The 26,980-nt window shown below is 45.5% G+C and overlaps 1 protein-coding gene across 2 annotated transcripts in view; it reads left to right on the top strand.

The window, feature by feature from the left end:
• MACROD2 (mono-ADP ribosylhydrolase 2) overlaps positions 1-26,980 on the top strand; it is a 3,123,444-nt gene that overhangs the window by 3,048,392 nt on the left and 48,072 nt on the right. For both annotated transcript variants that reach the window (XM_063918531.1, XM_063918530.1), the window contains exons 16-17: positions 4,375-4,440; positions 5,535-5,600. In XM_063918531.1, the coding sequence (XP_063774601.1) occupies positions 4,375-4,440; positions 5,535-5,600 (132 nt within the window). The remainder of the gene's footprint in view (positions 1-4,374; positions 4,441-5,534; positions 5,601-26,980) is intronic.

The following is a 26,980-nucleotide window of genomic DNA, read 5'->3' as shown; positions in this document are numbered from 1 at the left end:
CAAGCGGGCAAAAGGCCACTCATATCTGCCCCGGGGCAGAGGAAGGGGAAAAAGACTGCAGCAGGCAGCCTCTTCCCAGGAACAGAAGCCCTCCCCCGCTTCTGCCAAGTCCTCAGCATGACGCTGGGGCCTTACAAGCGGACTCAGGTACGGTGGGGGGTCGTCTCAAGAATTTCAGCGCGCAGTGGGCTCACTCGCAAGTGGACCCCTGGATCCTGCAGGTAGTATCTCAGGGGTACATATTGGAATTCGAGACGTCTCCCCCTCGCCGGTTCCTGAAGTCTGCTTTGCCAACGTCTCCCTCCAACAGGGAGGCGGTATTGGAAGCCATTCACAAGCTGTATTCCCAGCAGGTGATAATCAAGGTACCCCTCCTACAACAGGGAAAGGGGTATTATTCCACGCTGTTTGTGGTACCGAAGCCGGACGGCTCGGTGAGACCTATTTTAAATCTGAAATCATTGAACACTTACATACAAAGGTTCAAATTCAAGATGGAGTCACTCAGAGCAGTGATAGCGAACTTGGAAGAAGGGGACTATATGGTGTCTCTGGACATCAAGAATGCTTACCTCCATGTCCCAATTTGCCCTTCTCACCAAGGGTACCTCAGGTTTGTGGTACAGAACTGTCACTATCAGTTTCAGACGCTGCCGTTTGGATTGTCCACGGCACCCCGGGTCTTTACCAAGGTAATGGCCGAAATGATGATTCTTCTTCGAAGAAAAGGCGTCTTAATTATCCCTTACTTGGACGATCTCCTGATAAGGGCAAGGTCCAGAGAACAGTTAGAGGTCGGAGTAGCACTATCTCAAGTAGTACTACGACAGCACGGGTGGATTCTAAATATTCCAAAATCGCAGCTGATTCCGACGACACGTCTGCTGTTCCTAGGGATGATTCTGGACACAGTCCAGAAAAAGGTGTTTCTCCCGGAGGAGAAAGCCAGGGAGTTATCCGAGCTAGTCAGGAACCTCCTAAAACCAGGCCAAGTGTCAGTGCATCAATGCACGAGGGTCCTAGGAAAAATGGTGGCTTCTTACGAAGCGATTCCATTCGGCAGATTCCTCGCAAGAACTTTTCAGTGGGATCTGCTGGACAAATGGTCCGGATCGCATCTTCAGATGCATCAGCGGATAACCCTGTCTCCAAGGACAAGGGTGTCTCTCCTGTGATGGTTGCAGAGTGCTCATCTTCTAGAGGGCCGCATATTCGGCATTCAGGACTGGGTCCTGGTGACCACGGATGCCAGCCTGAGAGGCTGGGGAGCAGTCACACAGGGAAGAAATTTCCAGGGCTTGTGGTCAAGCATGGAAACGTCATTTCACATAAATATCCTGGAACTAAGGGCCATTTACAATGCTCTAAGTCAAGCAAGGCCTCTGCTTCAGCGTCAGCCGGTGTCGATCCAGTCGGACAACATCACGGCAGTCGCCCACGTAAACAGACAGGGCGGCACAAGAAGCAGGAGGGCAATGGCAGAAGTTGCAAGGATTCTTCGCTGGGCGGAAAATCATGTGATAGCACTGTCAGCAGTGTTCATTCCGGGAGTGGACAACTGGGAAGCAGACTTCCTCAGCAGACACGACCTCCACCCGGGGGAGTGGGGACTTCACCCAGAAGTCTTCCACATGATTGTGAACCGTTGGGAAAAACCAAAGGTGGACATGATGGCGTCCCGCCTCAACAAAAAACTAGACAGATATTGCGCCAGGTCAAGGGACCCTCAGGCAATAGCTGTGGACGCTCTGGTAACACCGTGGGTGTACCAGTCAGTGTATGTGTTCCCTCCTCTGCCTCTCATACCCAAGGTACTGAGAATCATAAGAAGGAGAGGAGTAAGGACTATACTCGTGGCTCCGGATTGGCCAAGAAGGACTTGGTACCCGGAACTTCAAGAGATGCTCACGGAGGACCCGTGGCCTCTACCTCTAAGAAAGGACCTGCTCCAGCAGGGACCCTGTCTGTTCCAAGACTTACCGCGGCTGCGTTTGACGGCATGGCGGTTGAACGCCGGATCCTGAAGGAAAAAGGCATTCCGGATGAAGTCATCCCTACCCTGATCAAAGCCAGGAAGGATGTAACCGTGCAACATTATCACCGTATTTGGCGTAAATATGTTGCGTGGTGTGAGGCCAGGAAGGCCCCTACAGAGGAATTTCAACTGGGTCGTTTCCTGCATTTCCTGCAAACAGGACTGTCTATGGGCCTAAAATTAGGGTCCATTAAGGTTCAAATTTCGGCCCTGTCGATTTTCTTCCAGAAAGAACTGGCTTCAGTTCCTGAAGTTCAGACGTTTGTCAAGGGGGTACTGCATATACAGCCTCCTTTTGTGCCTCCAGTGGCACCTTGGGATCTCAATGTAGTTTTGGGGTTCCTAAAATCACATTGGTTTGAACCACTCACCACTGTGGACTTAAAATATCTCACATGGAAAGTGGTAATGCTGTTAGCCCTGGCGTCAGCCAGGCGGGTCTCAGAATTGGCGGCTTTATCCTATAAAAGCCCTTACCTAATTTTTCATACGGACAGGGCAGAATTGAGGACTCGTCCTCAATTTCTCCCTAAGGTGGTTTCAGCGTTTCACTTGAACCAGCCTATTGTGGTACCTGCGGCTACTAGGGACTTGGAGGACTCCAAGTTGCTGGACGTAGTCAGGGCCCTGAAAATATATGTTTCCAGGACGGCTGGAGTCAGAAAATCTGACTCGCTGTTTATCCTGTATGCACCCAACAAGCTGGGTGCTCCTGCTTCTAAGCAGACTATTGCTCGTTGGATTTGTAGTACAATTCAGCTTGCACATTCTGTGGCAGGCCTGCCACAGCCAAAATCTGTAAAAGCCCATTCCACAAGGAAAGTGGGCTCATCTTGGGCGGCTGCCCGAGGGGTCTCGGCTTTACAACTTTGCCGAGCAGCTACTTGGTCAGGGGCAAACACGTTTGCTAAATTCTACAAATTTGATACCCTGGCTGAGGAGGACCTGGAGTTTTCTCATTCGGTGCTGCAGAGTCATCCGCACTCTCCCGCCCGTTTGGGAGCTTTGGTATAATCCCCATGGTCCTTACGGAGTTCCCAGCATCCACTAGGACGTCAGAGAAAATAAGAATTTACTTACCGATAATTCTATTTCTCATAGTCCGTAGTGGATGCTGGGCGCCCATCCCAAGTGCGGATTGTCTGCAATACTTGTACATAGTTATTGTTACAAAAATCGGGTTATTATTGTTGTGAGCCATCTTTTCAGAGGCTCCTCTGTTATCATGCTGTTAACTGGGTTCAGATCACAGGTTGTACAGTGTGATTGGTGTGGCTGGTATGAGTCTTACCCGGGATTCAAAATCCTTCCTTATTGTGTACGCTCGTCCGGGCACAGTATCCTAACTGAGGCTTGGAGGAGGGTCATAGGGGGAGGAGCCAGTGCACACCAGGTAGTCCTAAAGCTTTTACTTTTGTGCCCAGTCTCCTGCGGAGCCGCTATTCCCCATGGTCCTTACGGAGTTCCCAGCATCCACTACGGACTATGAGAAATAGAATTATCGGTAAGTAAATTCTTATTATGTCCATAAATGCTGCATATCTATCTGTTCTGCAATTACACGTACATGCATACAATTCATAGCACATATGGGTCAGAAAAGATTGGCCAATATGGGAAAAAAATATGAACATTTTAAATGTTTAAATTAGAATCCTGCCAATTTCCAGTTTTGCGACAGCGGCATGATCAATCCACCAGTGTGTGGGCAGTGGGCACATATATATCAGTTTACGTCACAGTGCGTTTCATCAGTCCTAGTTAGGGGCCCGATTCAGACCTGATCGATGTGCTGCAAATTTGCAGAGGGCTGCGATCAGATAGTCGCTGCACAGGGAGAGTGAAAACCCGCCCCGTACAAGTGTGCGAATGCATGTGTACGCCGTGCAAAAACTTCGCCAGGCAGCGGACAGTTGCAAATCTGTTCACAACTCACTCACCATTGAATGATTTCTCCATACTGTGCAGTCTGTGCGCAGCCCAGGACTTACTCCTACAGTGCGATAGAAACTGGCTGATCGGGGGCCGGAGCTGATGTCACACACCCTCCCAGAAACCGCTTGCGTACACCTAGCGATCAAAATTTCTGAAAATTCTGTCGCTGTTTGGCATCGCGGGGCATATGCATGCGCAGGCATTCGAGGGTTAATCTATGCCAAATATTGTTGGTTGTGGTGCACAATACCATAAGCCACTATTATACATGGACTAGTAACTATAGAAATCAGGAATATATTTTATTATATATATAATGTTTTTTATGAACATTTCAGATGCTGCACAAGAATGTTGTGGTAACATAGCATTATTATGTATTTTCTTTCCTTCATCTTCAATAGAAGAAAACGAAGATCCTGATGAGAAGGTCATTAGAACTGAAGCTGACGTGAGCACTGATTCCCAAGGTATTACACATGGGAAGCTATTTGTAGGAGGGTGTGGCTAAGGTCATTAATATTACTTGTTGTCAGTCTTCAGATGGTGTACAGGTTACTACATTTAGCCAATCAGGCTAAACAAATGTCATTTCAGTGATTCCCAAAACACTATATTCTCACAACATATCTCTCCATGGCTCACTAAATCATTTCAAAGCTATATACCTCATAAAATAGTAGGCAGGTGTTTGTGCACCAAGGGTTGGTGGTGTTTGGGAGTGCTGCAGCGAAGAACAGCTACGTCTGGAACTGGCAAGGATTCAATATAGTACAATACAATAGATCTTTGCGCTGTGTCCCGGTGCAGGGTCTGTTTGTAATGATTGTGATCGAGATGTCAGTGGGATAAAACACTTTACTTAAATATTTCCAGTTCACAGGAATACTGTCACGGGTGTAAGTCATTATATGATACAGTGTGTCAAACAATATATACAGTACAGTGTGGTCAGTATCCGTAATGTTCAACCTGCAAAGAAGTATGCTGCCTGTGCCGCTCCAAGCCACTGCAGGGTCCATGCCACCGTTCCCAGCTACTCCACTGCTTCTGAATACATACTGACGCTCTGTATGCAGTAAGCATTCAGAAGCAGCTATTAGCAGACTGACGATATGTGTTGGGCCCCGTGTGTGTGGGGGCCCCAGGGATGACTGCCCATGTCGCCCTGCTTTAATCCGATCATGGCTTTAGTACATGTGTCTTAGCACATGCGTGGTGTGACACATTTTTTTCTAAGCGTACCTTTTTAAGCATTACTGTTTCCATAATGATGTTCAGAGGTTAGATGGAAAAAGAAGTGGTATGGAAAAAAAGTATGTGAGTAGGAAACACACAATACTGAAGTTCAGCTGAGGCTTTCCCATTATTTTTTCTATTAAAATATATATGGCATTTGGCGTTTTATTTTTAAGTATAAGAAGTATAATGATTGGTAACACGTGTCATGTAGAGTGGAGAGCGTTTCGTCAGCTTGCAGCTCACCATAATCTTCAGTGAATTATATAAAGCAGCTATCCTATGGTTTTAGAACCTAAACCTATTTTTGACTTTATTTTTGTAGCACCAAGTGATGACATCTCTAAAGCAGAAGATCCTCTCTCTAGCCCCCCAGAAGATAAACCAAACGGTAATGTATGAAATATGTTGTGTGTTAAATCTGTGAAATATATACTCATGCCATGCAGTAAAAATGCCAAACACTGTTTTTGACAGCTCACAATTAATCAGACACTATCCTCTGTGGCGAGAATACCCCCAACCCCGCACCACACCCCGCCAATCCTTTACTGTCAAAAGTGGCGTTTAGAAGTAACTGTAACCTATGTACACAAAGCCTTTCATCAAAACTACTGTACAGCATTCTGGATGATGTTTAATGTATACAAAAACATTTCTGTGTTTCATTAAGTGTTTACTTTTATTTTTTAAATAGCTATCCCTTCATCTGCTTATGTAGTTTCTTTCCCCCAGTCTCTACTTTGTTTTCCTTGTGCTAGAATATAAAAGGTAATTTATGTTATCAGTGATGTAAGAATGACAAGATCTGATGTTATATACTCCCGCCCACTTTGTTCCAGGTCCCTCGTGACTTCCAACCCTGAGCGTTATGTCCTCCTTGTCCCTTATCCCCCCACCCCCCTTTGACGCTTTTATTTCCAGTGCAGTCTTGTCTGCTCCCCTTGTCGTCTTCTGTTCCAGCAGGACCTGTGTTAGTCGACATTCTGGTAGTGTTGACATTAGGTTAGTGTCGACATGTGGAATGTCAGCATTGTGAACATGTTGACATCCTGAATATGGACTGTCAGACCATGTCGATATTATGATGTTGGCATTCTGGATGTCTATATAATGACCACATACCATTTAATGGGAGAAAGTTTCCCCCTTTGGGGGAATTGGGTACAGGATACCAGCAGTCAGGATGCCGGCGGTCAGAATACCGACCCCGGCATCCCGACTGCTTTAAATCCTGACAGGGGTGTAGAATGCAAGTAAGGCTAACCCAACCCTCCTTGCAGCCTAATCCTAACCTCCCCACCCCGCAGCCTAATCCTAACATCCCCTCCCCGCAGCCTAACCTCCCCTCCCGCAGCCTAATCCTAACATACCCTCCCCGCAGCCTAACCTCCCCACCCCGCAGCCTAATCCTAACATCCCCTCCCCGCAGCCTAACCTCCCCTCCCCGCTGCCTAATCCTAACCTCCCCTCCCCGCAGCCTAACCCAAACCTACCCTCCCCACAGCCTAACCCTAACCTACCCTCCCCACAGCCTATTCCTAACCTCCCCTGCCCGCAGCCTAACCCTAACCTACCCTCCCCACAGCCTAATCCTAACCTCCACTTCCCGCAATCTAACCCTTACCTCCCCTCCTAAACCCAATCTCTCCACCCCCCCACCCCCCGCAGCCTAACCCTAACCCTCTCCCCGCAACCTAGCCCTCCAGGTATACTTACGTTCGGTATTCCGGCATCAGCATTCTGACAGCTTTCGGGATTCCAGCACCGGTATTCTGACTACCGGGGTCCATACTACATCCCTTTAGTGGCCTATTCATCATCCCTAAACTCCCCCCCCCCCCAAGTTATCATGTCCAATCATCACTAATTAGTAATGGACCCATTGACATTGTAACCAGGGGCATAACTAGACCTTTGTGGGCACCATAGCAAATTTTTAAACCCCCCCCCCCCCCCCCCCGGCTCCCAAGGGGGAACCCATCTTTACTCAGAAAGCTGTTAATCCACTGATCTGCGACTGATGATCATTGTATATAGTCGGTGGGATTAGCAAAGTCACTGGTGGTCATCTCAATACAAATCCAGGCGACTGCGGCATTGTCTTTGCACAGTCGCTGCATTAAAAAATCACAGATGCAAATGTATTAGTGTACTCTTTGAATGGGTAGGGTATGTGTGACCGGCGGTTGCTGGCATTCCAAATACAGTCAGCGGCATCCTGAAAGTCAGGATCCCGACACCGAGGTGGTAAGAACACTAGCCCTAATCTCCAACCCCCCTAACCCTCCTTTCCCACAGCCTGAACCTAAAGCCCCCTCCCCCCCCCCCTCGCAGCCTAACGCTCCCCAGAGGGTGGCTAAACCAAAGTCCCCCTCCCCACAGCCTAACCCTAACCCTTCCCCCGCAGCCTAAACCTAACCGTCTTCTCTATGATGGGACACTTTTCTCCTGCCTCTCTGGTCTTCCGAGACTCTTTGTGTCCTGTCTTCATGCTGGGCATGCGCAGCTGGAGACAGGCTGCAAAGAATCTCAAAGGGCCAAACAGCAGGAGAAAAGTCTCACACTTCCAAAAAGATGTCTCTGCTGAAAAAGCAGCTTTTCAAAAGTGCTAGAAGTTCAATCATTAATTATCACACATCACATTTTTTCATGATTAAGTGGTCCCTTTATATCAAAGGGTTGGTGACAGAGAAAAGTTTCATTGGGTTTCACCTGCATTGCATGGTGAAGCCTGTATAACAGGAACAAGAGTGGTACAAATACCACTGCAGTCCTCTTGGCACTATTGCCATGTCAGGGTGGCAATAGCAGAGGATATTAATTGAAAACCGCCTTGAGTCCTAAAAAGCGCTAGTTAAATTAACTTATTAATAATAATAATTATTATTATTATTATTATTATTATTATTCTAAAAATGCTTTATTTAAATAAAGTTTTTTTATTCTAAAGATCAATACATTGTTTTATCAATATTGATACTATTATTATGATTGTTTTATTTTTTAGATATTTTTTTTCTTTTTCTTTTTTCTTTAAAGAATTGCCCGCGTCAAGGCTACTAGTTCTACTGCGCAAGTGTGTATTAGCTAAGCCGGAATGCATAGATCCATACGTGCCCTGTATCCTGTGCCATATCAACTTATCATAGGAAAGAAGTGACCCTGCAAACAAATAATGAGAATATTAACCAAATAAAATAACCTGAACAATTGATCATATTGTACGTTGAAAGCAAATAGTATTACACTTGGAGCAGTATCAGACTGTGATTAATGGGTTGCATTGTATAATTTCTTTCAACAAATAATGCACTGATGTGTCCATCGTCATTGAACCCACGATTATTCACGGGTACGACTAGTTTATACGCGATACGTGCACATGTTCACGAACACATGAGAATAGTCTCACCAAGATCCATAGGAAGTGCATTGTGCGATCGCAACTATTTGCATCCGGCTGCGTGTAGGTGCTGCCACGATGCATGTGAATGCATTGCAGCAATGATCAGGGGGAACATATCTGTATGAATAGAAACTTCATCTTATCTACAATTCACAGGTGCATCCTGAATTATAGCATACTTGCCTACCCTCCAGGAATGTCCGGGAGGCTCCTGAAAATCGGGCAGCCCTCCCGGCTACCTGGAAAAGTGGGCAAGTCTCCCGGCTTCGCTTGCAGTCCCCTGTAGCCCTCTCGGCCACCCACAGCAGAGAAGAAGTGGGCGGTCCGAGGGGGATACGATGACGCAATTTGCGGTAAATCGCATCATTGTAGCTTTACGCCCCCCCGCTATGCAGTGCCTGTTTTCTTGGCACTGACTAGCAGAGACGGGGCCACGATGATGCAATCGTGATGCCACGCCCCTGGACAATCCACTTCCCCCACCGACCATGCCCCCGGGCCGCCCACATTGCTGCCGGCCACGCCCCCTTTAGCCTACCACGCTGCCACCTTCCGGAGGAGGGTGCAGCAAGGTAGGCACCTATGCATTATAGTGAGAGAGGTTTTTATCTCTCCACAAATATTCATTCTTCTTTGACATTTAAGACCAGATGGAACAAAAGACCCTGTTAAATCAGATTGATAGGAACAACATGGACTTTCTAATAACTCCTACTTGTCTGTGCATTGACACCTCATACTAAATATGTATTTTGCATGTATTGCTCTTAAATGTTGGCTCTCACGCTTTTATCCCAAACTCACATGGTGCATTATGATTTAATCCATAGTGTGACTCCTGCCCAGGCTGTGATTGCTTTGTTTAAGTTAAAGCTTTTGTATTACATTTAGGTTAAGTGGTTTGATGTGTTAGAATTGCAGAATCGTCTGGTAACATTATAATACACTAATTGCGGTTTCCTTCTTTCATGCTTTATTTTCCAATTAACAAAAAATGACAATGTTTGTTTGATACAAAATGATTGTGTTCCGCAGTGCGACATCCGCTACAAATGGACTCTGCTGGATTGTCCTGGTAGGCAGCTGAAAGCCCATTTTTTTTAATTATAACCTATTATCACAATTAGGTAAACACAATTCTAGATTTAGCGATGTATAAACACATCTGTCTTTTGTTATGGATATCAAACACAGTGTGACGATACCGTCACTTTCCAGAGAATGTAACAGGCAGTGTGCAGCCATGTTTGTTTTCTAGATGACAGCTGCGTTATCTGATAGATTTTCTAAATGCTTGCCAGTAATAACAATGCCATAAAAGAGACTGGTCTCAACGTTACTTTGTTATCTAGAAAGTGAACTGTTTAATAGCGTGAGTTTGGCAGTTTTTAAATAAAATATAGTACATGAAAATCACCATATTAAGATAAAATACTTAGCCTGATGCATTGTCCATCCTACCCACCACAGTTCACAAAGCCAAAGATCCAAGGCTGCTCTATTCCGCCTTGTACCATTGCCTGTTGTAAACATGCAGGTGTATTTCAATGATACTGCTTTCCCTGTGAGTTTCCCCTTTGCATGCACTGTGACGTTTAGACTGGAGGGACAGCACAACACCACTGCTCGTCTAACACTGTCCAGAACTATTAGCAGGGAAATAGCTAGAATTTTGTGGGCCCCATAGCAACATATAGGAAGGGCCCCCACCCTAATGCTACTAGAGAGACACCTTTCATTTCTGCTGTTTTAAGCCCCATAGTAATGCCCTAGTTAAGTTTATACCTCATAGTAGTATCCTAGTTAATGTTATGCCCCATAGTAGTGCCCTAGTACTTTTTGTAACCCATAGTAGTGCCCTAGTTTGTTGTATGCTACACAGTACTGCTGCCACTATATATACAGTATTATGTCACACAGTGCCCCCAATTTACGTTATGCCATACAGTAGCCGAATACATATAATGTATTAAAGCATCCTACTCAGAGGCAGAACTCTGGGAGGCAACGGAGTCATCTGCCGCCGGGCTCCTGCTCTGAAGGGGGCACCTCTCCTCCCATTCTGTGACACCATTGAATTAAGTTAATTGATATCTATCGCTGTCTTTTCAGTGGCCGACTTCCTCACTGGTCCCTGCACCTTACAAATCACACCCTCTTTATTATACTGAATATACAATTTTACAAGGGTCACACCCAGGATTAGAAGCCACGACCTATTACACTGGATGCAGTCACCTTACTGATAAAGCTGTTTTCTCCTGCATAGGAAATATGAGAATTTTAACTATATGAAGTTACTTCCCTGACAATTACACGTAACTTCATATAGATAGAATTCTCATGCTTCCTGTACAGGAGCAAATAGCTCCATCAGTAAAGTGTCTGCTGTCAGTGTCATGGGTTCTACTCCTGGGTATGACTGCTAAGAATTGTGTGATTTAAAATAAAAGACAATTAAATGTATAAATACAGTATATACATTTTTTTTCAGAACATTACACACACACACACACACACACACACACACACACACACACACACGCATATACGCACACATGCATACATTTATTTATCTTACTATAGGAAATAGGGGGGAGCACCAATATTTATCTTGCCTCCGGGCAACTGGGACGAACTTACGCCACTGATCCTACTATCATAATGCCATATTGTAGTGGCTCCATTTCATTTCATGCCACATCACAGTGCCCTCATTTCATATTATGCTACATTGTAGTGGCCACGCGTCATACAGTGCAACATATCAGTGCCCCCACATCACAGTGCATCTAGTTAATATTGTGCCACATTACAGTGCCCCCTCCCAGTTCATATTAGGCCACAATACAGTGTCCCCTATTCATATTATGTCATATTATTGTGCCTCTAGTTCATATTTTGCCACCTTACAGTGCCATAGTTCATATTATACTACATTTTAGTGTCTAGCTCAGGTTATGCCACCTTTCAGGCCACCCCTCCCCCCCCCTTCCCATACACACACACACACACACACACACACACACACACACACACACCTTATCATTATGATATCCACTACACATTATTTGAACTGAAAATGGAATGTCACCCCATTTAGGCCTGGCAACGTGTCAAGCCCAATTGCTCAACAGGTAATTCTGGGAACTTGGTTGGCAACTGTAAGACCTGTGTCCAGGGCCCCTTCCAAGCCACTGTGCCCCATAGAAATGGCGCATGTACCCACTATAGCTACTAGAGATGAGCAGTCCAGATTCCTTGAATTCCTTGGAATCCGGACCGCTCTGAACACTGGGGATCCAATTCCGACCACACTGCAGCTCAGGTGTGTTGTATAGTGACTGTGTATAGGTGGCACACCTCATGCTGCTGTGTGCTGCGCTACACTCTGCTGTAAATTGTACTGTTTGGTGCACCTTACCCTAGTGCGCTTTGTTCCTGTGCATCTATACGCCCTGTGCCTCCATGCAGTTTTAACCAAGCTGCAAGTTCAAAAAAGACAAAATGTGTATCTATTGTTTGCTTTGTTCTGTGCACTGTACCCCAGTGCACTGTGGCAATGTTTCATAGATGTGCTATAAACTGCCGTGTGTTTATGCCGCTGATCTGTTACTTAGTAACCAGCCAACTCCCTGCAGCCTTTGGCCAATATTGGTGAAAACTGTGAGGTGGTCAAAATTGACTGGAAATGACTTAATTAATGTTATTGAGGTTAATAAAGAAAATTTGTGTGATATTATGTGACATTAGATTTTTTTTGTCAATTTAAAAAAAAAATGCAACTCTAAAACCAGTCACAGCGGTTTGGCAAATCCAAAGTCTGACAACGAATCGGAGCCAAATTAAAATCAATATGCAGCAAAATTGGTCCGGGGCACATCTCTAGTAGCTGCCCCATGGCTATTAGTAAACAAGCAGTGCAGCTCTGCCCTGTTGAAGGCTCTCCGCACATTGCTGTTTTAGGACGGTACACCCCCTCCCCACTTATTTTACATAGATTTCTCTGACGTTTGAAGGAAAAATATTTTTAAATGTATTTTATAATATTCTTTTATATATTTGTTTTAAAACCCCAGGAATATTAATTTGCAAGGTTGGGGTTAAAGCTGAAACATAAATGTGTGCTGGCTAGTAGGAATGAATGCTTGTGTTGTGATTTTTATGTGATTTTCAGCCATGTAAAAGTGGAAACAGATGTATGTAAACTATACAAGCTGCTTTATGAAGCTATGAAGCATGCACCAGAAGGCATTCCAAAGCAGCCACGCGGCATTATGTATTTTATGTGCCCTACTTCAAATGGTTGACCTGACTACCTTTAATCCTATTTAATTATACTGTATTGTGTATATCAGGTGTGTGATATGTGAGTTATACTGTAAAATACCTGCCATGGTGTTTCTCTAATACTGATTGGCTAGCAGCTGAAATAATGGGAAACTGAAAGTTTAGGTCATGTTTTGTGAATAGTAACTGTCTTTATAGCCCTTGTAAAGAGTTGCAGGTTTCTGCTCAGAAGTGAAATCCGTCTGAAGTAGACTAGCGGAAGTATTGTCAGTTTGAGATGTTACATTACCACCTGCTCAGCATTGTAATCTTATGATGATACTGGTGTGTCAACATTGTTTGAGCTGTTTTATTACTTTGTTTAATCTCTCTTTGCAACTGATCACATTGCAGAGGAAGTTCAGCCTATCCATCCTGCAGCTTCAGGCAATAGTGGAACATATCAGAGCAACACAAGTGCCCGGCCTTGGGGGGTCATTCTGACCCATTCGCTCACTGATTTTTTGATTGACAGGCAGAGGCGGTCGATGGGCGGGAGGGGGCGGAATGGCGGCATTTGGCCGCCGTTTCTTGGGCGCGGTCCGGCCAACACAGGTGTGGCCAGACCGAACGGGGGGCGGGCTGCAGCAGCTGCGTGATGTCACACGCAGCCGCTGCAGGATGGGGAGCGATGAGTAGCTCCCGGCCTGCACGCTAAAGCTGCGCTGGTCGGGAGCTACTCTTGAAGTGCAAAGGCATCGCCGCTGTGCGATGCCTTTGCACTTCTGCGGGGGGGGGGGGGGGCGACACTGACATGCGGGACGGATTAGCCCTGTGCTGGGAGCTACGATCAACTCGAAATGACCCCCTTGGTGCAGTACCGTAAAATAGATGCTGTTAGTAATGTCAGCCCTATTATCAGTATGGAAACTACTAATTTAGCCAACTGGTTCCATGCAATGTAAGCTTTATAAATTCTACTTCTTGGGGTGGCTCCAGAGTAGTGTTTAACGTGACCCTCCATATTACTACTGTACCTCACCTCACAGCTCAATAGATATTGCCTAAACTTGTATTGAAGGGTATGCCAGTAAGATGCCAACTGTCAGGATCCCAGCTGTCAGAATACCAACGGCGGAATAACGACACCATCAGAATGTCAACAGCTGGCTTCCTGACCGTAAGTATAGCAGGCGGGTTAGGGTTTGGGCTGGGGGGGGAGGTTAGGTATAGGCAGTGTCGGACTGGGGCATGTAGGGCCCACCGGGGGAATGCAGTGGTAGGGGACCATGTTTAGGGGTGTGGCCAGTCTGCTGAGGGGGTGTGACCTGTCACCTCATTGGTTTGACTAACCATTAGAGAGTGCAACATCTGGGGCCCTTCATAAATATATACAGTAAATTCATCTGATGCATGCATGATAATGTACCAGATTAATAACAGCACTGTAGAAAATACACCATAGTCCAGTATATGGTAACATATGTATAATGTATAATTCAAGTGCACAATCCAGAACCTGATCTTTAGAGCAGGAGGTGGGCCCCCAGGCAGTGGGGCCCACTGGTGGTTTCCCCTGTACCCTTGTGGGCAAGTCCAAGCCTGGCTATAGTCGCCACCTGGGGGGTTAGGGTTAGGCTGTGGTGGGGGGCCGGAGGTTACGATAAGGCTGTGGGGAGGGGGGGGGGTTAGGGTTAGGCACCATCCAAGGGGAGGGTTAGGTTTAGGCACTATGGGGGAGGATTAAGGTTAGGCTGCAGGGAAGGGGGGGGGGTTAGGGTTTGGCACCACTGGGTGGAGGTTAGGGTTAGGCACTAAGGGGGGAGGTTATGGTTAGGCTGCGGGAAGTAAGGATTAGGGGGTAGAGAAAAGGGGGTAACGTACATACCTTGCCCCGTCAGGATTTCAAACATCGGGATTCCGGCATCGGTATTGTGTCCTCCAGGATCCCGTCTGGCAGTCAAACATACTGAACCCTATTGAAGCATAGTTTATAATCTTTCTATTGTGCATACTGTGCTAGAATTCATAAAACAAATCTACTAATTGGTATTAAGTTAATAATAGTAAAGTAGGATCATAAGTTATACCAATTAATAAAGTACAAAATATTAAGTTGACATAGGTGATGTGAGTAGGCTCATTGGGGGTAATTCTGAGTTGATCGCAGCAGCAAGTTTGTTAGCAATTGGGCAAAACCATGGGCACTGCAGGTGGGGCAGATATAACATTTGCAGAGAGAGTTAGATTTGGGTGGGTTATTTTGTTTCTGTGCAGGGTAAATACTGGCTGCTTTATTTTTACACTGCAATTTAGATTTCAGTTTGAATACACCCCACCCAAATCTAACTCTCTCTGCACGTTTTATATCTGCCCCTCCTGCAGTGCACATGGGCCCTCATTCCGAGTTGATCGCTAGCTGCTTTCAGTCGCAGCGCGGCGATTAGGCGAAAAGGCGGCATTTCTGCGCATGCGTATGATGCACAGTGCGCACGCGCAATGTACTTTCACATAAAACTATGCAGTTGCACGCAAGGTCTAGCTACGCTTTTCAGTCGCACTGCTGATCGGTGAGTGATTGACAGGAAGTGGGTGTTTCTGGGCGGAAACTGACCGTTTTCGGGAAGTGTGTGTAAAAACGCAGTCGTGCCCGATAAAAACGCAGGAGTGGCTGGGGAAACGGCGAGTGGCTGGCCGAACGCAGGGCGTGTTTGTGACGTCAAATCAGGAACTAAACAGTCTGAAGTGATCGCTAGCTAGGAGTAAGTTTCGAGCTGCTCAGAAACTGCACAATCTTTTTTTGTAGTACTTCTGCAATCCTTTCGGTCGCACTTCTGCTAAGATACCCTCCCAGAGGGCAGCGGCCTAGCGTTTGCACTGCTGCTAAAAGCAGCTAGCGAGCGATCAACTCGGAATGAGGGCCATGGTTTTGCCCAACTGCCAACAAATTTGCTGCTGCGATCAACTCAGAATTAGGCCCAAAGTCCACAGTTCCTCCGGCCAGATCAGCATAGAAATAATTACATTAAAATATAATGTATTTGACGCACAATTATGTAGGATACTGGGATGAGTCTAACTGAGAACATTAATAAATGTACACATTCATAACCCGTTTTCCTTAGTAGGGATTATTGATTCCTAAAATAATAAACAACAGGAAGAACAATTTATAAAAAGGGCTAAGGATGTGAATATGAAAGATCTACCATAGAAACATATTACATACTACAAAATTTATTCAACATAAAAACACCAAAAATATATTGTACATGCAGTGCTGCATTTCATTCCTATTCATATATACAGATATTGGTCTAGTGCCCTTAATCTGTGGAATCATTACAGCAGGTTATAACAGTATATTTGCTTTATGTCAAGGCTATTCAATGACTACGGGGTCTACCTATGTACAGATATGTCATCATACATCATTGCTGCAGTGCACCAAACAGCCCCTCTTGGCATGCCTGGTCGCGTGAGACTCTGCTGGCATCTGGCATCTTTTTTGTGTCTTATTTGCCAATAATGCATTTTAGTTGCAGCACAGTGTCACTAGGACACACATGGAGACTGTGCAGATTAATGTGATATATGACACTTGTATATCTGTGTGTGACAGGGTCTCTGAATCTGCACATGAATTGCTACAATGTAGCAGCCGCAGCTTTTTTCCAATACAAGTTCTGTTCTGCTCCATATACAGACTCAGTCTCTTACTATTTACAAGTGTCATATATCAAATTAATCAGCACAGTCTCCTCATGCGTTTTAATCACATTGCATTGTATCCAAGCTGCCCAACGTTAGCAGAGTTGCACAGGACCAGACAGCTCACTCGGCCCCAGGCATCTTGCGCTTCATGGCGTATTGAGGCTGGGTGTATGATTTAACCTCAACATCTGTAGATCCCGTGCAATCTGAAAATCTATACAGCTGCTTTTCGTGACAATACAGGTATGAGTAGTGCTGCTATTTAGCAATATGGAGCAAAAGTCCCCACATCTCTGCGAGGGTTAACTCTTCTTCCCAAAATGTCACTGCAAAATGTGTCAGCAGCAGGAAGTCTTTTTGGCAGCAGGAAGTCTTTCTGTGTCAGCAGCAGGAAGTCTTTCTGGCTTTGAACATCACCCATTGGGGGTCATTCTGAGTTGATCGCTCGCAGCCGATTTTCACAGCGCAGCGATCAGGTGAAAAAACTGCATTTCTGTGCATGCGTATGCCTCGCAATGTGCACGCGCGACGCACGCGTACAAAGCCCTTTGTGGTTGTAGTCAAGTTCTAGCGAAGTTTTTCTTCGCACTGGCGTTCGCTAGAACATTGACAGGAAGGGGGCATTTCTGGGGGTTAACTGACCGTTTTCAGGGAGTGTTTGCAAAAATGCAGGCGTGTCGGAAAAAACGCAGTCGTGGCTGGGCGTTCGCTGGGCGGGTGTATGACGTCAAATCCGGACACGAATAGGCTGAAGTGATCGCAAGCGCTGAGTAGGTTCAGAGCTACTCAGAAACTGCACAAACTGTTTTTGCAGAGCTCGGCTGCACATGCGTTCGCACTTTTGCTTAGCTAAAATACACTCCCCAGTGGGCGGTGGCATAGCGTTTGCACGGCTGCTAAAACTAGCTAGCGAGCGATCAACTTGGAATGACCCCTATTGTCAGGTATGGATAATTCCATAGGAAGCAACATTTTCCATCATTTACTTTTCTGTAAAAATAAAAAATACAGAGAAAGGGGTTATTATCACTGCTTCATAAATTGACCCCTAAATCATTTAGGACTGTATGCTGCCAGAGAAAAGAGACTTTACTGTACCAGAGACATCTTTTTCTGTGACTGATCCATTAACTTTGAATATTGGCCTAGATGTTTATTTAGCATACAATTAAAGCTTGGTATACACTATACAATTATCTGTCAGATAATCTACCAGATCTGGCTGGTTGGAATGAAAATCTGGTATTGGATGAGAGCAAATGACAATCAACCATTTGCTCCCAAACACTGCAAAACGGACAAAAACAGTCGTTCATTCAAGTTGGTTAAATTTGTGTTTAACCAATTTGTATGAATGACAGGTTTCGTTAGTTTTCAAGTGTTTGGGAGCAAATTGTCATTTGCTCTCATCCATTACCAGATTTTCATTCCAACCAGCCAGATCTGGCAGATTATCTGCCAGATAATTATATAGTGTGTACCTAGCTTTAGGCACATATGTATCATTAAACACAGTTTTGCCCATGTTAACAGCAATAAGAAATGATACGGAGCAATCATTAAGGAACTCTTGCCGGAACATCACATCTGATAAACTGCTGACCTGGCTAAGAGTTTACAGTACAATTTCACCAGTGACAAATTTCCCATTAGGCTCGAGAGGCACGTGCCTGGGGGCAGCACTTGGATGCTTGTTTAGGTACTGTCAGACTGAAATGTACCAGTAATTGCAAAATATTTCCACTGTTCTGCACCATATGCCAGCCTGAAAGGAGTGTAAATGGGTGGGACATGTACATACTGCCCTGTAAACTGTCATACTTAGTAAATATGTGTACATACAGTTATTAAAAATAAATACAATGTCATAGTGGTTTTTTTATTATTATTCTCTTAAATTGCCTGTCATCAAATGAGAGCTTATAACCTATCAGTGAAAATAATCCAATTATTCAAGGGGGGGGGGGGAGGTAGGGGGGCAGCCATTACTGTTGTGCCTAGGGGCACCATCACCCCTAAATCCTGTCCTGGCCATCACTATACTTCCAGGTTCTGATCAGGCCACACGTGCAGATAGGAAGATATCTGAGAAGAGGAGGAGAGTAGCGTGCAGCCCGCTGGGGAGGCATCGAAAGATACACTACACAATAAAATAGACGTTCAACTCTGACTCGTGTTCGGCTCAGTATTGATATATGTGCATTATATATATTTTGTCAATATTTGTCAAGAGTTCAATATTCTCCCTGTTCTGTTCTCCTGCGGAGATCCAATGCAAAACAAGTCCCACATCGTATTTTCTCGGAATTCAGTTTTTAAATCTGAGTTTCAGTTTTTATTCATGTAACCCCCCCCCCCCCCCCACCCCATTTCCACTACACTGCTGGGAGCAACCCAATAATTAGGATACAGGGCCTACTTAGGAAAACCCATTTATTACGGAATTATGGTATGTCAAGTACTGTAACTATAATGGTGTTGTGTAAAATTATTTGGCGTTACTTATACAGTGCAGCACTTACACAAAGTTGGGTATGTACTGTAGTCCGTCAGAGGCGAAATGTATTTTCCTCAATAGAATTTCTTCATATGACTCCGGACAATTGCAAATATACAATAACAGGTACAGTGGAATACATAACAAGTAACAATTACTCATAGCACCACCCCACCTTTTCCATTGTAACCACTAAGACTCCAAAGCATTTTAGTCCTTGAGGACCTTTTAGTTATAACCCACAATCTCCTCCTGTAAGAACCTTTCTCTGGAGACTGGAGTCCCAGTGCTGTACAAGAATATTGATAAACGCACTGTATTCACACTTGATTGATGGGTCCACACCACCAACTGAGTGGGATAGAACCTGATGCTTGGTGAGTGCAGACAGGATGCCGCTGTCAGAATAGTGACACCCGGCATCCCGTCAGACGGGGTTTCATATGTATTCCGCAATACTGTCCTGAGCTCATAAAATTGTAACATTAAAAATAATGGTAAGTTCTCTGTTTACTCCATGCAGTAATCCAATGTCACTGGAATATCATATGAAAATATATGGTTATCCAGTGCACTCTCTACTATGTCAGTTTTGCAAGCAATATATTTTTTTTTATCCGAGGGAAAGTATTATGCCTTTAGTGCTTTAGTCTATGGCAGAGTTAAACACTCCCATACAATGATGCTTCTGGCCTCTATATTGGGGTTCTTTACCCACGATTAAATCAGACGGACAGTTGATAAGATTATGACATTACACTGAGTCCTAGTTCTACAGTGTAACGGTGGATAATGGCTGGTGATGTTAGAGCTGTTTCCAGTGACTGGCTACTATGTATCCTGTTTCCTTTTGTGGCTACATTTGTTTCACTCTGTTATCCACTAATAAGATGCAATATCTTGCCATGCAACTACTGTAATCATTTATAGTCACTGGTTGTTGTACCATAGCTGCACTTTCTGTACTATTTCACTTTTACCTTTCCTTACTGATGTGGAATAATAAATACAACTATTTACATAAGTCTTTGGGAGGTAATGATAGCAGCTGGGCTGATAGAGACTTGTGAATCTGTACATTTATATGGCAATGTTATTTAATGCTGCATTAAATTTAGCATATAGGTCTGTGCCTCAGTGTGCTTCCCTGGTTTCCCAATGCACAGCTCCTAGTCCATTCTGCAAAATGATTAAACTCCTTCTCCACCAACACTCTGTGGCCCTCATTCCGAGTCGTTCGCTTGGTAATTTTCTTCGCATCGCAGGGTTTTTCTGCTTAGTACGCATGCGCAATGTTCGCACTGCGACTGCGCCAAGTAATTTTGCTATGAAGATAGTTTTTTTACTCACGGCTTTTTCTTCGCTCCGGCGATCGTAGTGTGATTGACAGGAAATGGGTGTTACTGGGCGGAAACACGGCGTTTTATGGGCGTGTGAATAAAAACGCTACCGTTTCCGGAAAAAACGCGGGAGTGGCTGGAGAAACGGAGGAGTGTCTGGGCGAACGCTGGGTGTGTTTATGACGTCAAACCAGGAACGACAAGCACTGAACTGATCGCAGATGCCGAGTAAGTCTGAAGCTACTCTGAAACTGCTAAGTAGTTTGTAATCGCAATATTGCGAATACATCGTTCGCAATTTTAAGAAGCTAAGATTCACTCCCAGTAGGCGGCGGCTTAGCGTGTGTAACTCTGCTAAAATCGCCTTGCGAGCGAACAACTCGGAATGAGGGCCTGTATGCAGTTCAGTTGTGTCTTAGCTAATGTTCAGAGTCAGGGAAGGCTTGGCCACTCCCCCTAACTCCACTCTCCTACTCCTCTATTGGTGGCCTGTGGATGCTCTCACCCTGTCACTACAGGTAAGGGATGTGGAGTGCTTTAAAGAAGCTCATCATCAGGGTGTGCTGTATGGTGAAGAGCAAGCAGGCCACTCCTCCAACTCATTTGTCAAGTAGCTCCGCCTCTGCTGTTAGGGGGCTGTCTACCACCAGCTACCTGTGCGCAGCTCCGCCACTCTAGCTGGACCTTCGTTGCCAGGTGCACTGATCGCATAAGCTCAGATGGGCCCGATTGCAGTGTTTTAACACAAAACCATGGGGATAGCTAGTTATGGTCTTAGGTAAATACAATCATTAATTACAGATACTGTATGTGCTAATAAGATAATTTTTGCAGATAGGGATCTACAAGATTTTTTTTTTTTTAATAAAGTGCAAAGAATTCATTTAATTAAAACTAAATGACTTCAAGCTTTTAAGACCTCTGTACACAGCAAAGCTCAATTAAGAACAATGCGATTCTAATATACATCTTTTAAAGCACTGAATAATAATTCACGTGTATAGCTTCTTGATTACATAAAGTCATGGTTAAGCAGCTCAGTACAGTAATCTTTTATCAGCAATACAATAATCTCTATTTTTTTCTAATATTTGCATTAATATCTAATTATATTCTCATGACTGGAAGCTTTGCATACTGTTTGCATAATGATCTACACTTCTACCACAGTTGTATCATTAAAAATAATTCCTTCTTGTTATAGTTTATTAGTCTACATTGTAATTTCATGAAGAACATGCTCCGGTCTCTAATCACGCTAGGTTGCCCTTATTTTAACATGAATCCATCCACAGCAAAAACCTGCAGATGGAGTGTGGTTTGTTGCTCTGGCCAATGTGGCCTCATACAGCATAATCACTTCATTGCATTGTGCTGGGACATTTGCATTTACATATAACACTATAGAGGGAAAGGGTGAGTAGAGCACTTCAAAATTGTAAGCCCTGGCCTGGACCCTTCATGAACCCCTCTTGTGCATTTGTTTTAAGTAGCAATACGGTATGTCCGCTCATTGGTAGAATATGTTACCCTGTAGCCTTGTTCCCCTGACAACAAGCTGCTGCTTTGCATACTCCCTACATCTGGCTACTCTAAGCAGTATTTTCATTTGATGTAGACTGTGCCTATGTGGCTTCCAAAGCTCCACCCTACAGAGATTGTCACTTATGTGGTACGGGTTCTCCCTCCAGGGCCGAAACTAGGATTTACGTCACCCGGGGCAAGGCATTAACTTGGCACCCCCACCCGCGCATGTAACTATGTGTGCGTATATATACATATACATATATATATATACTTCCAAATGTGGTCGCACTCTCACCGAACCGATAGATCAGCGACTGGGGTGACTCCCAAGAGGTCCAGTGTAAAGTCCAGACTCCAAAATATAGAAAAACAAAATAGAGGGGCACTCACCAGAAATTTGCATTTAAAACAAGCATTGAATTTTAATGCATACTCATCAGAATATTATTTCAAGCGAATAATTCAATTGTAATTCGACGTTTCGATCCCTCAGGATCATCATCAGGAAATTGCAACTGATACAGCATACACATCAGGTTACATCTGTTCATATGCACCAACATCCATATATATATATATATATATATATATATATAAAAATCCAATATCTCAGCAGAGACAAGGCAGCACTCGAAGTCTTATTCAAACAAAGCTTATTGTTCTCTACGTTTCAGGGGATGAATCCCTTTCATCTCCTGACGAAAGGGGTTCATCCCCTGAAATGTGGAGAACAATAAACTTTGTTTGAATAAGACTTCGAGTGCTGGGTAAGTGGCATACCTGGGGATACAGGGGAGAGAGGCAAAGCTGGATAACTTCTGATGGCCTCTCTAGCTCAGCTTCAGTTAGAGGAAGCAGGGGAAGAACGGAGGAGCAGCAGGAGACCTGGGGTCTGGGCAACATGCAGAGAGGTCAGAGGAGTGAAGAGGGGAAGCTGGGCGGCTGGGTGATGTCAGTTATTCCCCTGGCCTCAGCTGTACTTCCTGTAGCCCCCCCCCCTTTTCTTCACTTACTTAGTAATTAGCTGCTCTCCTCCTTCCCCACATAGCACTGCCGCTGTGTGTCTTTAAAGTGAGGGGAGAGAAGACCTGGTCAGGGAGATCGCGCTGAAATTGCTCCGTCCTGCACTGCCTAAGCTTCCTGCTGCTTGTCAGTTGTTTCACAGGCGCAGCAAGCAGCAGAGTTTCCCACTCTGCTCTTGCTGCGCTTTTCAAACAGCTGACAGGCAGCAGGAAGCTTAGGCAGTGCAGGACGGAGCAGTTTCAGCGCGATCTCCCTGACCAGGTCTTCTCTCCCCTCACTTCAAAGACACACAGCGGCACGCTTAGGCAGTGCAGGACGGAGCAGTTTCAGCGTGATCTCCCTGACCAGGAGCCTCGCATTGCGGACCATGCTTAGCGGACAGCGATAGCTCTGGTTAGGGGGTCTCGGCGCCCCCACCAATCCGGCGCCCAGGTCGCCTGCCCCCCTAGCCCCCCCCCTAGTTTCGGCCCTGCTCCCTCTAAGCAGCAGGGTTCCTGGTGTGCAGTATGTTGGCTGTAGTGCTGTGGCTTTGGAATCTTGCCCAGATATAAACTAACATCATTAAAATATAGGTATAGTAGCTGTGGATCTGCTCAAACTTGCAGAGTGGGTTTAGAATGATTGAAAGGTGGGCAGCATGCCGGCGCCAGCACCCTGATCTGTGAAATCCCAACAGGGGCGAGTTCAGTATGTTCCCCACTCTACCCTACCCCCTAACCACCTCCCTGTGGTGTCTAAACCTTCCCCATCCTTCCCCACAGCCTAACCCGCTTTCCTTAGTGCCTTAATCTAACCCCACCCCTGTGGTGCCTAACCCTAACCCCCCTCCTCACAGCCTAACCCCCACCCTAACCCTAACCCCCCTCCTCACAGCCTAACTTCCACCCGCGGCCTAACACTAACCCCCCGGTTGGAGCCTAAACTTAACCTGTCCCCAGCCTCCTGGCCCTAACCCGCCCGCTATAGTTACGGTCGGGATGCCGGATGTCGGGATTCCAGCATCGGTATTCTGACTACCGGCATCTTAACCGCATCCCTGCATAGTGTATGTGCAATGTGCACTGTAAGGTGACCCCAACGACCTTTTCCCTTACTCATTTACTGTCTTTTTATTATGGCGATTCATTCAAAGCTTTAGCCTGTCCCTTTCACTGGGCTCCTTACCATGGAAGGTTCTTTCTAGTCTTTCCCCTAGGTGAACGGTGCTGATGATGCTCCTGTATACATTGTGGTGTCCATACTGAAGGTATGGAATGCCTCACATTCTGCCACTTCAAGTTATGGGCTTTGGGTCACATAACTACATCCCTTGCATAGTTATAAAACGGAGCTAGATAAAGTACCAACCAATCAGCTCCTGTCATTTTTCAAACACAGCCTGTAAGATGGTAGTTAGGAGCCGATTGGCTGGTACTTTATCTCTACCCATGTTATCACTCTCCAAGGCTTAGAACATCTCCCCTCCTATGAGGTTCTTTATCTTCAGCCCCTGCGTTATAGTTTACATTACACGCTAGAGTCCTAGGGGTTTATTTACTAAACAGTGGGCTTTCAAATATGCTGCTTATCTGCTTTAACCACTGGATGTAGGAGGTAATTCAGACCTGATCGTTCCTCTGTGAATTTGCAGAGGTTTGCGATCAGGTAGTCGCCGCCAAGACAGAGTGAAAACCCGCCACGTGCAAGTGTACGTATACCGTGCAAAAATCTGAGCTGCAAATCTGTTCGCAACTCACTCACCATCAAATGATTTTTCCAGTCTGTGCAGTGTGTGCGTAGCCCAGGACTTACTCCTGGGGGTATATTTACTAAGCTCCCGATTTTGACCGAGATGGTGTTTTTTCTTCAAAGTGTCATCTCAGGAATTTACTAAACTCAAATCACGGCAGTGATTAGGGCATTCGTATTTTTGTTGAAGTCCAAGAAAAAAATTACGAATGAATACACCATCGGTCAAATACGCCTGTTATTTGCTAGAACTCGGTAATTTACTAAAATTTGTATTTCACAAACACTGCTGTGAATAAATACAAATCGGGAAAAAAAAGCAGTTTTCAAATAGACCTGCTTATTTTTACCGTGTTCTGATAGGCATGCACGGATCTGTGAGATCCGTGCATGTTTATCAGTGGGAAGGCGTGGGAAAGTGTTAAAAAAAAAATGCGTGGGGTCCCCCTTTCTAAGCAAAACCAGCCTCGGGCTCTTTGAGCCGGTCCTGGTTGAAAAAATATGAGGAAAAAAATGACTGGGGTTCCCCCATATTTAATCAACCAGCACCGGGCTCTGCGCCTGGTCCTGGTGCAAAAAATACGGGGGACAAAAAGTGTAGGGGTCCCCCGTATTTTTTGAACCAGCACCGCGCTCCACTAGCCAGGTACATTATGCCAGAGCCGGGGGACACTTTTATTGTGGTCCTGGCGGCCCTGGCATTACATCCCCAACTAGTCACCCCTGGCCAGGGTACCCTGGAGGAGTGGGAACCCCATTAAATCAAGGGGTCCCCCCCTCCAGCCACCCAAGGGCCAGGGGTGAAGCCCGAGGCTGTCCCCCCCCACCCAAGGGCGGCAGATGGGGGGCTGATAGCCAAGTGTAAAAAATCAGAATATTGTTTTTAGTAGCAGTACTACAAGTCCCAGCAAGCCTCCCCCGCAAGCTGGTACTTGGAGAACCACAAGTACCAGCATGCGGTGGAAAACCGGCCCCGCTGGTACCTGTAGTACTACTACTAAAAAAACACCCAACAAAACAGGACACACACACTGTGACAGTAAAAGTTTATGACATACATGCACACCTCCATACATACATACTTACCTATGTTCACATGAGGCTCGGTCCTCTTCTCCATGTAGAATCCTCGGGGTACCTGTGAAAAAAATTATACTCACATAATCCAGTGTATCTTCTGTTCTTTGTATAATCCACGTACTTGGCAAAAATACAAACCGGAAACCCGACCACACACTGAAAGGGGTCCCATGTTTACACATGGGACCCCTTTTACCGACTGCCAGGACCCCCCCTGACTCCTGTCAAAGAGGGTCCCTTCATCCAATCAGGGAGCGCCACGTCGTGGCACTCTCCTGATTGGCTGTGCGCTCCTGTAGTGTCAGTGAGGCTGCACACGGCAGAGATACAATGTTGCGCCTATGCGCTCCATTGTATCCAATGATGGGAACTTTGCGGTCAGCGGTGAGGTTACTTTCGGTCAACCACTTGGCTATCAGCCCCCCATCCGCCGCCCTTGGATGTGGGGGACAGCCTCGGGCTTCACCACTTGCCCTTGGGTGGCTGGAGGGGGGGGACCCCTTGATTTAAGGGGTTCCCACTCCTCCAGGGTACCCCAGCCTGGGGTGACTAGTTGGGGATGTAATGCCAGGGCCACCAGGACCACAATAAAAGTGTGCCCCGGCTGTGGCATTATGCCCGGTGCTGGTTCAAAAAATACGGGGGACCCCTACGCTTTTTGTCCCCCGTATTTTTTGCTCCAGGACCAGGCACAGAGCCCGGTGCTGGTTGATGAAATATGGGGGAACCCCTGTCATTTTTTTCCCCATATTTTGACAACCAGGACCGGCTCAAAGAGCCCGAGGCTGGTTTTGCTTAGGAGGGGGGACGCCACGCATTTTTTTTATTTTTAACACTTTATTTTTTTTACGAAAGGTGCACAATGAAGCCCTGCACAGATCTCACAGATCCGGCCGAGATTCATTGTGTTAATGTCGGCAGTGTTTTACTATTCACTCCCGTAAAACACTGCCAAAAAATACGAATGACATCGACATCGGAAAACACGAAAATGCAGAATACGACAGCATAGTAAATTAGTCGTAATAAATTCAAAAAGTTGCAATTTCACATATTCGATGACATTCGTGTTTGAACTTTAACCTCATTCTGAAAATTACGAATTTTTGTAAATATACCCCCTAGAGTGCAATAGAATCAGGTTGATCACGGCCAGAGCTGACGTCACACACCCTCCCTGAAAA

This window comes from Pseudophryne corroboree, chromosome 4, assembly GCF_028390025.1.
Source record: "Pseudophryne corroboree isolate aPseCor3 chromosome 4, aPseCor3.hap2, whole genome shotgun sequence".
Taxonomy (NCBI): Eukaryota; Metazoa; Chordata; class Amphibia; order Anura; family Myobatrachidae; genus Pseudophryne; species Pseudophryne corroboree.
This window is presented reverse-complemented; position numbering and strand designations above follow the sequence as displayed.